The sequence below is a fragment of the Nicotiana tabacum genome, chromosome 11 (genome assembly GCF_000715075.1).
Source record: "Nicotiana tabacum cultivar K326 chromosome 11, ASM71507v2, whole genome shotgun sequence".
Lineage (NCBI taxonomy): Eukaryota > Viridiplantae > Streptophyta > Magnoliopsida > Solanales > Solanaceae > Nicotiana > Nicotiana tabacum.
The window spans coordinates 102,931,529-102,946,815 of record NC_134090.1 but is presented as its reverse complement, the minus strand read 5'-3'; the positions used below and the strand labels follow the sequence as shown (position 1 = coordinate 102,946,815).

At 36.5% G+C, this 15,287-nt stretch overlaps 1 protein-coding gene across 2 annotated transcripts; it reads left to right on the top strand.

Moving 5' to 3' along the window:
* Positions 1-738: 738 nt before the first annotated feature.
* Positions 739-13,519, top strand: LOC107770615 (uncharacterized). Of its 2 annotated transcripts, none has more exons than XM_075225334.1 (15): positions 739-961; positions 4,985-5,135; positions 7,523-7,620; positions 8,392-8,450; positions 8,535-8,626; positions 8,720-8,843; positions 9,107-9,193; positions 9,662-9,749; positions 10,010-10,117; positions 10,294-10,394; positions 11,789-11,854; positions 11,962-12,049; positions 12,665-12,725; positions 12,940-13,003; positions 13,212-13,519. In XM_075225334.1, the coding sequence occupies exons 1-15, from the start codon at positions 901-903 to the stop codon at positions 13,341-13,343; spliced, it is 1,380 nt and encodes a 459-aa protein (XP_075081435.1). In that variant the 5' UTR covers positions 739-900; the 3' UTR covers positions 13,344-13,519. The 2 variants fall into 2 exon arrangements, with proteins under 2 accessions (XP_075081435.1, XP_075081434.1); XM_075225333.1 differs by having other exon boundaries at positions 9,656-9,749.
* Positions 13,520-15,287: the final 1,768 nt, after the last annotated feature.

The window sequence follows — 15,287 nt, the reverse complement described above, 5'->3', positions numbered from 1 at the left end:
CTAGTCCTTAACTTTTGAATCAGAAAAAAAAATGTTCTTATTTTTTTGAATTCAATTTCCAAAATGAAGACACTATGTTCGGAATACAGAAATTCAAAAAAAAATCAAATTCTTATCTAACATATAATCAAATCAATATAGATTTAAAAAAGTATAACTATAGCGAAATAAAAATTGATAGAAACACATGAAATTACAACTTACTGTTTATCTATGTTATTTTTTTGGATTAGATTGCTGAATTTTTGAAATCGGGAAGAGAAATGGTGGTTCGTCCTCAGTTGATCGCCGCTGCTGCTGTTGCTCGCTTCTTCTCTTTGTGTAACTGCTGCTTGTGTTGATAGCGTAGGTATAAGTTATACCAGAAGGGTATTTTAGTCCAATCAAGTATAATTTTTTTAAAAGGAGTGGCTAAAGTCTAAATACATTGAAAACAGTGGCTTTAAGATAAAAGCCACAGCTTTTAGTGGCTAGTTGTGCCGTTCGCCCGATTTTTTTCCCAGGCTCGGGTGTTTTGCATGAGTCACTTCCATGAAACTGTCATGTATTTTCGTTACATAACTTAAAGAGTAAAAGTGCTCAACTTTGATAAACATAAATGACTAAAACTACTCAAATTTATATTTAAAGTACTGATTTAGACCAAACCTTAACATAAGTCATTATTTTTGTCATTTTCTCTATGATTAGGAGTGCAAGACCTTGATGTAAATTCAAATGGGGCAATAGTGACAAAACGTTACGGCAAGACCCCAAAGTCCCAACTTCGTGGCAGTCCACATCGATAACTTCTTGACTTGTGCCAATGTTGTTGTCTTCCTTCCACTGTAATCTTCTCTCCTCTAATAGTATTATATAACTACAAAAACTCGATTCTTTCTCGTTGCTTATTAAACAGCAATGGAAAAAGGAGAAAGCTCAAGTGCTAAACTTTCAGAAGATGAAGTCTGGGCGAAACTCAGTAAGCCCTATTCGTTTATTTCTTTGTCGTATTTTCTTGGAATTAGGTGAAGAGTGGTATTCAAAATTGTGACTTGTGGTAAATGCACAATCTTGCATTGTAACGCTGAAATTATATTCATTATTTCGTGAAACTGGTTAACTTCAATTTCAGTTACGATTCACAAGGATGGTTCTGTTTAGAAAAATGTGAAAGAAAAGTATTTTCTTTTACCTGTTGATAAGTAAATTATGCAATTTCAGCCATCTTTTGGTATGAAGAGAATCCCCACAATTGTAGCAAAAAGATATTGCTTTTTCACGTTTCTTGAAGTACGTTAGCTCTTGAAGTAGCCTACCCTTTGCTTATTTTGTTTAACAAATTGCATGTTGCTCCATATCAGGTAGTAGCATTTATCTAGACAAATCGGTTTTGACCTGGAACGCCTATTTTTAGATTTAGTGCATTTGTATAATTTAATTTTGGAAGTGCTATATATATATATATGTCACGACCCTAACCCCGAACCCGGTCGTGATGACGCCTCTCGTGAAGACAAGGCCAGCCAATTAAACCCAATTCACTTTTTAAAACAGTTAAACAATATAAAAGCAGTCTAAACATGAGTTAATGATAATAAGTAGCGGAAATACAACCCGACACAGCCCTAACCGGGGTGTCACAAGTCACGAGCATCTACTAGGGTATAAATACAATTGAAAGTCTGAAGTGTACAAATACAGACTAGTGAAATGAAGAGAGAGAAAAGCAGTGTTGCGAACGCCGACAGCTACCTTGCCAAACTCCGATAACTCTGCCTCCGACCAGCCAAAATCCGATACCGGGTGTATAAATACCTGAATCTGCACACAAGGTGCAGGGAGTAAAGTGAGTACTCCAACTCAGTGAGTAATAATCATAACTAAAGTCTGAATGGTAAGAAATCATGTAAAGCATATCAAGGTACTGTATAGAAGTAGTTCAAAAACCAGTAAAAAAGCAGTGAAGCTATAAAAATCTCTTAAAACATCTTAGCTCAGCTTAAACTTCTTTGAAAATGACTTTTTCAATAGTTACGCAAATGAATGCAAACAGTTAGTGCAGATAAGCACAGAAATCCGTCCCTCAGGCACAAATACCATAGTTTAACAGGTAAATGACAGGTAAATATGAAAGATAAACACATAAAAGGTTTGCCCCTCGGGCACAATGTCAACAACTCCGCCCCTCGGGCAATATCTCAGAACAATACCAGCCCCTCGGGCAATCACATAGAACGGTACCAGCCCCTCGGGCAAATCACATAGAACAATATCAGCCCCTCAGGCTATCACATAGAACAATATCAACCCCTTGGGCTATATCTCACATCACAATGAGTACCCGCGCTCACTGGGGGTGTACAGACTCCGGGAGGGCCTCCTTACGGCCCAAGCGCAATATCAAGCCATCTCGTGGCATCAAATCTAGGCCCTCGGCCTCATATCAATCAACAAGCCACCTCGTGGCGTACATATCTCAGGCCCTCAGCCTCATAATCAAATCAGTATCTCACTGCTGCGGCGTGCAGCCCGATCCAAAAGTATCCTCACAATACAGGCTCTCGGCCTTACTCAGTCAAAAATCACATAAGCCACTCGGGCAACAGTAAAACATGATGCTCAACCCAAAATATTATTTGAAATATCATTTCAAGTGTTAAAGCAAAATAAACTTGGCTGAATTTTGAAAACAGTGAAAAATAACATGACTGAGTTCAAGTATAAAGTCAAAACAGTGAGAAAATATCAACAAAAATCCCCGAAGGATGCAATATTGATGGAGCTAGGCCCAAATATGGCATTCAACCCAAATAATGATGATAACAAGTAGGTTTCAATCAAATACGCGGTAAAATTATCAAATCGGGACGGACCAAGTCATAATCCCCAATAGTGCACTACCCCACGTTCGTCATCCAGCGTGTGCCTCACCTCAATATAGCACCACGATGTGCAATCCGGGGTTTCAAACCCTCAGAACATCATTTACAATCATTACTCACCTCGAACCGGCTAAATCTCTAGCTCGCGACGCCTTTGCCCCTCGAATCGGCCTCCAAGCGCGTCGAATCTATCCAAAATCAGAACGAGGACGTCAAATTATGCTAAGGGAACAAAGCCCAAGCGAAAACAATCAATAAAAGGCACAAATCCCGATATTAGCAAAACCCGAGCCCCAGACCAACTTCTCGAAACTCAGAAATTTTCACATCAATAGATTCCTTATCTCCCCACGAGTTCATACATATCAACATCATAAAAATCGGAGTCCAAATGACCCCTCAAATCCCCATTTAAAGCCCTCTTAAACTCAAGCCCTAAATCTCCATTTTTAGCCCTTTAATTCCTTTAATTTCAGTCTTAATCCAGGAAATATTACCATACAAGTGTGTTTTAGGTCCAAAATCCTTACCTTAACGAAGTCCCTTTGATTCCTCTCTTCAAAATCGCCCAAAGCTCCCAATTCCGAGTTTAAAAATGGTTAAACCCTTCAAAAATCGCGAAGGAAGAAATATATACATTCTGCCCCGGCTTTTCTGCATCTGCGACACAACAACCGCATCTGCGGTATCGGTTTTGCGGTCAAAACTCCGCTTCTGCAGAAATTCATTAACCAGCCTAAACCGCATCTGCGGCTCCGCAGGTGCGGTCCCCATACCGCATCTGCGGTTCACTCCATCCTTCCCAAAATCCGCATCTTCGGCCCTTCTCTCGCATATGCGGCGCCGCACCTGCGGCCCCCAAACCGCAGGTGCGAAAACACCAGAAGCAACAAATTTTCTGCAATCTCTCAAGTCTCAAATCTTCCCGTTAACCATCCGAAATCACCCCGAGGCCCCCGGGACCTCAACCAAAAGCACAAACATAATCCAATACCTTATTCAAACTTGTTCCAATTATCAAGATACCTCAAACAACATCAAATTTGCCAAATCACATCGATTTCAAGCCTAAGTTTCTAAAATCTTCCGAAATACGCTTTTGATCAAAAACCCAATCAAACCACGTCCGAATGACCTGAAAGTTTACACACATATCCCAAATGACACAACGAAGCTACTGAAACTCTCGGAATTCCATTCCGACCTCTATATCAAAATCTCACCTATCAACTGGAAAAAGCCGAAATCTCAATTTCGCCAATTCAAGCCTAAACCTTCCACGGACTTCCAAAATGCATTCCGATCATGCTCCTAAGTCCCAAATCACCTAACGAAGCTAACCAAATCATAAAAATTCCAATCCGAGATCATATACAAACAAGTCAAATATTGGTCAAACCTTTCAAATTGGGAACTGCTCTTCCAAGTTTATTCCGATTATCCTGAAAACCAAAACCAACGATTTACATAAGTCATAATATATCACATGGGGCAAGTCATGTCCGAGAACTGGCGATCAAAGTGCAAAAGCTCAAAACGACCGGTCGGGTCGTTATATATATATATATATATATATATATATATATATATACTCCATGTGGTTTGGCTTTGTTCTGTCATGGGCCCATAGGGGAGGTGGAGTGGTAGTGATGGTGTATGACCGGTTAACAGTCTGTCGGACATATATATATATATAATCCATGTGGTTTGGCTTTGTTTTGTCATGGGACCATAGGGGAGGTGTAGTAGTGGTAGTGATGGTGTATGACCGGTTAACAGTCTGTCGGACCAAGATATATAGTTTGGTGAAATGCCCATGAACATATAAAATCATTGATAGGATCTATATAGAGGAGACAGAAAATCCTGTAATTTACACGGTGAATTCAAAACACTATTAATCAAGACTAGCCTATTAAGTACCTCAATTTCTAGAGTCTTATTGATATTTGGTGATGCTTGATTTCGGTTTCTTAATTGTGATTGCAGAAATATAGACTCTATTTGAATTTCTATTTGTTGTTCCCTTGTTCGATGATTTTGGCTTCTTAGAAGTACAATGAAGATCAGAGTTGAGATAGATATTGCTTATTGACATACATTTATCCTTATAATTATAGTACCGGTGGACTCTCGCTATTCAGAAATTGAGTTGAGGCTGAAGGAGACCGTAATATGCAGTGAAGTGAAGAATTCCTCTTCTGAAAAGCAAGAATGGTGTAAGATAACAAGGAATGTGGATCTAGTTTCTGCCATGATGCAAAATAATAGGTAAACATTTCTGGTTCTATAAATACTACATTTTGTGCTAGTGTATATTGTTCATGCTGTGACTAGTAGTTGCTTTAGGATAATGTGTTTAGGATGATGTGTTGATGATTTATCTAATAAATAGAGAAGCTAAACTATTATTTCCACTGAGTTATTGGGTTTTAGATTGTTTTGCATTCTCCCGCCCCAATCGAATTTTATAGTAAAAATCTAAGTTGCTCTGATACGGTAGTTTAGGTGCCGCACCCGTGTCGACACGACACTAGTATGGATATGGGATCAGTATCAGATCTGGTCAAATGATTTTGGGTACTTTGACCAGGATGGACGAAAAAATTCGAGACAAGATACAATTTGATTCCCGAAATTAGAACCAAAACTAGGATAAATTTGAAGAAAATAGCATACCTTATCTAGGAAATCAATCATTTTCTTATCTACAACTTGAGAATAAAAAAGAAATCCACGCTTTACAAGTTATACATAACTATTTCACAAAATTTCTCATAATTTAGATATATTTTTATGTTTTTGAATTATTTTAGCTGGAGCCCCGCACCCGTATCCGTACCAGGATCCGTATCCCCGAATCCAAGAAGTTACATGTCGAAGGATCCGTCCTCTAGATCCACACTCGTGTCCGAGCAACTTAGGTAAAAAAACTAGAAAAGTGCCGCTATATGCACACTATTTCCTGCCCTGAATGAAAAATGAAAAATGAAAAATGAAAAACTTTCGTGTATGTACTTGAAATGCATGTCAGTGTTCTCTCATTGGTCTTTTAGTATATTTTGTATTAGCAAGAAGGCAAATGCTGGTTTTTTGGGGTTTTCTTCAGCGTGACCATGCATACAGACATGTTCTTAGGATTTAGCCTAGAAAATCCTTGAGTGTTCTCTCCGGAGATTAATAATTTGCTAAAGTAACTTCTCGAAGCATGCTTGCTAAGTTTATTAGTTGAAGTTTCTGGCTATGTTGCTCGGACTATCCGAAAATATCGATAGGTGCGTGTCGGATCCTCCAAAAATAGTGTATTTTTGGAGGATCCGACACGGGTGCGGCAGCTGTTTTGGAGAGTCCGTGCAACATAGGTTTCTGAGACTGATGCTCATAGAATCAAGTATTCTTGTGTTGCATTTTCTCATGGGGAGAGATTGAACGTGTTGTAATATTTCACTTAACCAGATCTGCAATCTCTCTTCTAATGCAATTACTGGGCCAGTTCCTCAATGTGGACATCCCAATTTCTTAGGTTGAGTGAGTATTTTGAATATTTCAATAGTTATGCATGGTAACCTACACAGAGCTTGAATAGAAATACTTGATCACATGGCCTGGAGTTGTTGGTTCAAGTATTCAACTACCTTTAGTAACAAGGGGCAATGATCATCAATCCACTAACTAATCGACCTAGCCTACTGTGGAGTGCACTGGGTAGCATATGACAGTGTACATATTTACCAGGAATTATTGGATGGGGATCGGAGGGAGGCCTGAAAGATACTGTGGCACACCAAAATTCAAAAGAAGGTTGTTCTTTCACTTGATGTGCTATGAGGGATGCAATATTGATGGAGCACAACTCAAGGAGAGAAGTTAAATTGTAATGAGTTGATATTGTTTGTATAAAGAAAGTAGAGAAGATACTTATTGACCATGTTACATTGCAAACTATTTCATAACTATGGAATCTTGTGTGTTCACTGATTGATATATTGATTGGGTACCACCAAAGACAGTACGCCCTCTGTTTTAAAAAGATTGTCCTAGTTTCACTTGGCACAAACTTTAATAAAGAAGGGAAGACTTTTAAGATACGTAGTCTTAAATAAGCTATAGCATTTGTATGGCCGTAAAACTATTGAAACTTGTGGTGTTAAACTTGCCATAGCATTTGTGTGGCTATAAATGTTTCCTATTAAAGAAATATTGGAAGATGCCAATCTTTTTGAAACGGACTAATAAGGAAATAGTGCCAATCTTTTTGAAACGGAAGGAGTAGAAGAAAATATCACGATCTGGGATTGTGGATGCAGCAAGGAGTAAAAACTAAAAAGTCATTATGGAGAACTATGCTTCTTTGTATTTTCTAGCTAAGTTGGAATGAAAGAAATAGGAAACTGTCATAGTAGTGACTGGAATACTAGTACAATGAGATTTTTTGGTGCCATAAACTTTTGATTTAAAGAGAAAGTCATGGTTGGGATAGCATGTGACCAAATGAGGTTAAGTCACTCGCTTGGAACATATTCTTCACTCCAGCTTGGTGGTCAATGAACGATATTACTGATTTATCAGGAAATTTTTTTGTTTGTTTTTGTTGTATCTGTCAATTGTCTCAACCAAAGTTGTATCTGTGTTGACTATCTACAACTTCTCCAATATAGTTCAAAAGCAATTGTTATTGATGGGACGGTGGTTCAGGATGAGCATGCTGCTGTAATTAAGTGTGGCAGTGAAATTTCTCTGGGCCCCAGTGATGAAGGTGGGTGTTATATCTTATCAGATTCTCTTTTGTAATTTTAGTCTTATACAATTTTCGTTATCTGCTTTGGTGTCTATTTTTCCTGTTTTATTACCTTCAGTAGTACTCTCTTAGGTGTGTTTTCTGGGAGGTAAAAGGAAATCAAAATCTTTAACCGTATGCTGCTCCACCATGAGCTGTTTGAAGCCTAAACCTGCTAATCTCTTGTTATATGTTAGTGTTGTACTAACAGCTTAGATACATATATTGTTAGCTAATACTGAGTTTGGTGTTCCTCTTCAAGTCGAGCCTTAGTGCAATGGTAGAGTTGCTACTTTGGTGACCTATAGGTCATGGATTTGAAGCGTGGAAGTAGCCTCTTTTTTTTTTCCAGAAATAAAAGGAAGGCTATGTACAATATATGCCCATCCTCTTTAAATAATTAAAAATAAAAAAAAGAAGAAAAGAAAAAAGAACAAAGAAAAAAGAAAAGAATGCCCGTCCTCCTCCTACCCCAACTCTAGCCGTAGAGCATTTCATGCACGTGTGCGCCCTTTATGTTCCTCAATTGTATTGACATTTGAAAGATGTTTCGCTGGTCATATTTGATGTTTGTATTAACTTACAAGCTATAGATTATTAGGATAATGAGGGTTTGATGAAGAAGATATCAACTCTCATCATTTTAAGAATGTAATCTCAACCCAAGTTTCAACTCAGAATTTTATTAGAATTGACATATTTTATGGGTATTAATGTGTGGCTTATATTATTATGCTTCAATGCTGTTAGGTTTTGTGAAATACCGACTCGAAATGATGCCCACTGAGGAATCTCGCAGATATATGCAGGTGAATAATTAAACTCTTTAACAAACCTGTTTCTCTTCATGATTATCCGTTTATGCTTACTGACATGGCCTATTGTTCTGCTAGATTTCTCTCGATGTTGAGGATGCAAAATGCTGTATCTGCTTAAATATCTGGCATGATGTTGTCACAGCTGCACCTTGCCTTCACAATTTCTGGTTAGTGGGTTCCATCTTTTAGCTGTTCGAAAAACCATTTGAATTTTGATCCTTGGCTAGATGTGCTATCATTTATGTTCTTCAATCTTCCAGTAATGGATGCTTTTCAGAGTGGCTAAGGAGGTCTCAAGAGAGGCGTTCAAGTGTTTTATGTCCCCAGTGCAGAGCAGTTGTACAGTTTGTTGGAAGAAACCATTTTTTGCATAACATTGAGGAAGTAAGACGTGAAACTAATTCACTTTTGCCCTTATTTCTAGTTGGAAAAATTTCCTTTTTAAGTTAATTTATTCAAATTGGTGATTAGTTTTATCAATCTTTTTAAATAAATCATACCCAATTCAAGTTTTAATTCTCTAATGTTGTTCTGCCTTTTCTCTTAAAGAACTTTTAGCAGACCTAAGCCTTTCTTTGCGGAAGCATTAGATGCATGTTATAATTCATTGTGACTTGTACTTAAAAGTTTATGCCCTGATTATGCAGGATATACTGCTTGCGGATCCTTCCTTGAAACGCTCGAGTGAAGATTTTGTGCTGCTTGATTCCTGTGCATCAATAAAATCACCTCTTGTAAGTAGTCTAAGTTATCATATGAGATGCCTTCGGAATTTCCTTAGATTTGATTACAGTTCTACTATGTATGATTTTTTGTATAGATATTTCCTTCCCAAGTTGTATGCTAAGTAGTTTATTTTATCACTACGACATGTCTTCAAAATGTCATGAAATTTTGTAACAGCTCTACTTTGTATGGCTTTTAGGTAGTCGTTTTTCAAAAGTTGTATGGTTGATCCTGTGCTTCCAAACATCATTACACTATCTTGTCAGGCACTGGTGTTTTGTGACTAAATGATTGTAATTGTTTTGCAATGCAGTATCCTAGCTATTTCAGGAGTTTGTCTTCCATTTCAAGTTTAGAGGAGTGTCTGTAACATGTCATTATTACGCTAATCACATATTATTATGTCTTCAGTATCATGAACGCTCGACGACTTGCTTCCTTTTAAACTTGGTAAATATACTAACCCCTAGGAGCAGGTCCTCAGCAGTAGAAAAAGTCGCCGGAAGAGGGAACGTTCTCCATCAGATGCAGCAAATAGCTGGGAGCCTTTATGCCCTCAGTGTGGTAATTACATTTTCCTCAATCTAGATGTTATTTGCAATATGAATTGATACAAAGTGCAACGTGTTGACTTGTCCAGAAAAAGTGCTTTGTTGACTTATTGGGCAAAATGTATATCCCATGTAAAGCTTGATATAATCTAATATTGTTCTCGTGTGATTTAAAATTTATTATGGTTTTTAATTCTGTGTTCCAACTATTGAACTAAAATAATTCAATCGTTATGAACTTTGAATTTCTAACATTGAATAATTTACATTCAGGCATTGAATTTGGAGGTTTTCAGTGCAATGAAAGCACAGTTCATCTTCAATGTCAAGCATGTGGTGGAATGATGCCCTCTCGATTAAACATTGGAGTGCAACAACACTGTAAACTATGCTTCCAAACTCTTTGCTCTTATGTTCTTGTTGCGAAATATCTTTTCCTCAAATGTGTTTGTGTGATTTTGTGTGTGTGCCCGTTTCACCTTAAATGGAAATGTCAAAGCTTCTATTCCTCTTTGAAGTGTTTAGCGTGTGAGACCTAAGGCGATTTGGCTTTGTAGGTTTGGGATGTGATCGAGCATTTTGTGCTGCTTATTGGCGTAATCAGGGAGTCAATGGAAGCAATTTACATCCACTTTGCAGTCCTGAAACTTTCAAGCCTGTAATTACTTAATTCTGGTGTACTTTTCTGATTGAGAACTGTGTTTTGGTTATACTGGTTAGAAAACTTTAATGTTTAGAACGTCATCATCCAACTGAACTTGGTATGTTACGTAGTTGGAATGAATTTTTAGAAATTTATTTTGATGGCCTATAAGAGGACTTTGATGCGTTCTTACTCTGGCACCTGTATTGTTCTGGGAGCTTGGGTTTACTAAAAAAATAAAATTTGTTGTACATTCAAAGCACCTAATGGTTGAGGGATGAAATTGCACTGATTTTTAACAGCTACGAAGAATTGCCAACCTGAATAGGTGCAAAGCCCGGTGATTATTTCTTGTCCTTGTTTATCCTGGAAACAGCCTCTCTACCCTTCGGGGTAGGGGTAAGGTCTGCGTACATATTACCCTCCCCAGACCCTACTTGTGGGATTATACTGGGTTGTTGTTGTTTATCCTTGTAATTTCTTTAGTACGATAACCCTCTTTCTCCACCCACTTTTGAGTGGAGATAATCCTGAAACTCTTTTCTGATGGACTTGTCACCTCTCGTTCTCTTCTGCTTTCTGCTTTTTCAATTTATAGCATGTTTGACCAAGCTTATTTTTGGCCAAAAGTGCTTTTTTTTGCCAAAAACACTTTTGGCCTCAATTTGAGGTGTTTGGCCAAGCTTCTGGAAGGAAAAAAAGTGCTTTTGAGGAGAAGCAAAAACAGTTTTGGAGAAGCAGAAAAAAATAGCTTCTCTCCAAAAGCACTTTTTTGAGAAGCACTTTTGAGAAAAATACACTTAGAAGCAGTTTTTTAAAGCTTGGCCAAACACTAATTGCTGCTCAGAAGTGCTTTTCAAACTAATTAGCCAAACACAAACTGCTTCTCACCAAAAGTACTTTTGAGAAAAACACTTTTGAAAAAAAGCACTTCTCAAAATAAGCTGATTTTTGCAGCTTGGCCAAACGGGCTATTAATCATGCAAAGTCAAATGACCATGTCCCTCCTTATCCTCTCTCTTTTTTCCCTCTTGTTTTGGTTGATGTTTCCAGAACCCACTTGTGGGATTACACTGGGTCTGTTGTTATTGTTTTGGTTGATGTTATCTCCAAGACTGGCATCTGTGACTAAAAGAGTTCTAAGTTGGTGGAATAGTTGAGGTAAGATGGCCTTGACACCAAAATCATAAAAAGGGAGAACTCCGAGTTGGTAAGGTGGTCATCGTTATACAAGTTAACTTGAGGACATGATCTATAATTTGATATTTCTTCTCCTTGTTTCTTCATTTGATTGTCTTTTTGTTTTTCTCCTTGATGATGGTAATACTTTTGTTTGGTTACTTACAACATTTACATTTGCACTCTTGATTTTTATCTAATTTGTCAAATTGATGCACATGTTTCTGCAGATTGCTGAACGTACAATTACTAGAATACCCTCCTTGGCACATGAGAATAATCAGTATGAACAAAATGTATGGCTTCTTTGTTTTCTTTATGTTTCTTTGGATAGATTGTTATTAGTCTCGATGCTTTAGTTGGAGTACTAGGTCTCCTAACTCTAGGTGTGATACTCTAATAGATCACTGAAAGATGCATTAGAGAGATGACAAGGTCGTTGCAAGATGTGGTAGCTGATTGGATTTTGAAGCTGGATAAGCGGGAGATAGGTAATCTGACCATTGGAAATTTGAGAATCAGTTTCTTTTTTTGTCTTGTCTTTTATGGTATTCATTATTGTATATTCCTCTCTCTCTCTACAAAAAGTTACTGCCTCTAGTCCAGAAGCTCTAGGAGTTAAAAACACTTTGAGAAATTGGCAGTCTGGAATGTCCATTCTAAGAAACAGTCACTTCCCATTATTTAACTTTTGACTCGGTCCTTCTTTAACACTTTATAAATATCTTGAAGCTAGAATTCAACTTGTAGCATTTCCCTTTAGTTTCTTAGTTTCTATATCTTATTAGTCATAGGTGACCTAATGCTTGTCCTATTCCATTTAAATAATCGGTAACTTGAATATTGAACAATTGGATAGGTGGTAGATCAAGTCCGTTATTGACATGATTGAAAGAAATAGTGGAGGTGAAAAACATATATCAGTCCAAAAATGACTATTGGTTGCCATATATCATATCTTTGAAGATGGTCCTCATGAGAAACCAGCATGAGCTTAGAACGAAGTTATTGAATTATGAAAGAAAAAAGCACTTTATAACTTTCTTCGAGTATTGTCCTTAAATTGAATTGTCCTGCTATATAATGTGTGTTTCTGTTTCCTTCAGATCGCACAAGGATGCCTTTAAATCATGCTGAGATGATAACTTCCCGTACATATACTTGTAGGTGAGTAGATGTTTTTGGATATATTGAATAATTTAACAAAGTTCTCATCTTGGGTTATTGATATTTCTGGAAATCGTGTCATTTGGCACCTGATGGATTCCAATTTGACTTTGAAGTTAGGGAAAATGTCTGTTATTCAATGAGATTATTGAGATTTCATTTAGTGAAGCAATTTCTTTCCGCTGATTGTCTTTTTTATATTTTATATGTACAGTGAGTGCTATGACAAGTTAGTCTCATTCCTATTGTACTGGTTTAGAGTTACAATGACAGCACATGTAAGTTTCCTTGTTGGTTCATCCGTTATTTCATCTTTTACTTGTAGAGTTTTATTAGAAGCTGAACAAAATACGAAAGAAGTTTTTATCTAACATGGCACTGCAGCGCGCATTTTTCTGTCAGACCAGTCTTAGCTCTGGCTTCTATAGTGTCAATCGTGGACTCAAGCTCTAGATTTTTAATGCTCTGTTTCTTTTCTCGTCTCAGCTTTTACCTTCAGAGGTAGGTCAAAGAGAAGACTGCTGGTATGGATATGCTTGTCGCACACAGCACCATAACCAAGAGCATGCTCGCAAAAGGAACCATGTCTGCCGGCCAACAAGGGGTAGTCATATGTAGAAATTCTTCTTATAGTTTTTTTCTCTTTGAAATGCCACTTTGTCTTGAACTCGAATGCTAATTTCTGGTCTTATTTTGACGTGCATTTTGAGATGTCTAACCCTATCAACTTCTGATGTGTTTTCTTAAAATGTACGAACATATATTTCTTTTTCATGTGTTACATGCATTTATTCAGCTGTGTAGCTTATACATAAATCTTACAAGTTAAAATGGAATAAGTAGTGCCGTAGTAAAAACTAGGTGGGACTTCTTAAACAGAAATGAGCTTGTTTTAATTAGGGGTGTACATAAGCCGGGTTGGTTCAAATTTTTCAATTACCAAACCAATTGTCTTGGATTTTTAAATTTATAAACCAAACCAATAAAAGTCGGGTTTTTCAATTACGGTTTTTCTCGGGTTTTTCGGTTTTTTCAGGTTTTTTTCTACAAAATCTTCATAGCATAAAATTTATAATTTTGTGCTCTAATATTTCTTAGGTCCTAGTAGGATAAAACTATATAAGATGTTACCCAATAAAATAATACAAAATAATGTGAGATGAGTCATAATTATACTAAAATACTCAACAATTCGCATAAGATAAATATTGCTAATTAATAAGCCATTATAAAAGTGCACATAATCTAAGAGTACTAAGTCTTGTTTAAAATAAGTACGACTAATAAGTACTAAGTATTAATTACATGACTAAATAATATTAAATATGAGTTATGCGTTTTCACTATCTAAATCAATGCGAAACCAAAAAAATAAATATCCAATACTATTGTCATTTCTAGTATTGAATTGAATTTTTTAGTTAACATTAGTATTGATTTAATTTTGCTTTAAGCTTTATTTGAGTTACTAACTTTTATGGGCTATAAAACATATTTGACCATTCAAAAGTTCTAAGTCCAAGCTTGAATAATGCATTAAAAGAAAGAACTATTAAAGAGCTTAAATTATATTTATAAATTACACTACAATAACTACTTTTATGTATAGAGTATTTATAAAACTTGTATACATGTAATGTCGGGTTGGTTTGGTTCGTTTTGACTTTTTTCAGTTAAAACCAAACCAAACCAATTATGGTCGGGTTTCTTTTTCTAACACCAAACCAAATCAAACTAAACCATAATCGAGTTTTTTTCTCGGTTTGACTCGGATTATCGGCTTGGTGCGGTTTGTCGATTTCCTTTGTACACCCCTAGTTTTCTCATTTATGGCTGATAAAAGACTCGAGAATCGTTATGCTTTGTGGGAGGAAACTTGAGTGACATAAATAGAACTTGACACTGAACGGGAGTTCCATTTTTGCAAGATTTTAAAAAATGTATCCCCACATCAACGTCACTGACTATTCAAATTTATTACATGATGTAGCTGTGATATGTCATTTTAAAATACACAAATACCCTACTTAAACAATAGTTTTGCAAATTATTGCATCAAAGAGCAAAAATATAAGCAAACATCAACAATAAACTTTTCTTAGGATATCAATTGTTATACTGCCCTTCTACTTAATTGTGCATGTGTATGTTAATGGTTGAACGTGATGAGGATGCTTGTAATGTAGTTGAGACATTTGTATATGCAGGATTACAATATCCTGATTTTTTCTTTGTGAAATTATGTAACAACAACAACAAAGAAATTGGGTGGCTTAAGGCTTGAATGTCCCCGTAATTTAATAAATGAATTCTGCCTCTTTTCCTTGTGTGCTAAATAACATATTTGCCCCTTCAGCTCCTTCTCCATCTCTTCTTCACTAAGAACACTATAATTCTTTCAATTTTGAAAGCGTACAATTCTTGTTTGGGGTTAAAAAATTCGAAGTTAATGGTTAATTACTGTTCAAATCCTTTGAGTGTTGATTATTTATACTTAAACTTTTAGTTTAAATAATACTTTAGTGATTTACTTTAAAAATCTCAAAACTCCTTATAAAGTAT

What these genes read in the sequence shown, in the direction of transcription:
- LOC107770615 (XM_075225333.1), top strand. Translation starts at nt 901, where the DNA reads ATGGAAAAAGGAGAAAGCTCAAGTGCTAAACTTTCAGAAGATGAAGTC. An exon ending in CCTTGCCTTCACAATTTCTG is followed by an intron (nt 8,627 to 8,719) that starts GTTAGTGGGTTC and finishes TCAATCTTCCAG; the next exon opens with TAATGGATGCTTTTCAGAGT. An exon ending in GCCTTTATGCCCTCAGTGTG is followed by an intron (nt 9,750 to 10,009) that starts GTAATTACATTT and finishes ATTTACATTCAG; the next exon opens with GCATTGAATTTGGAGGTTTT.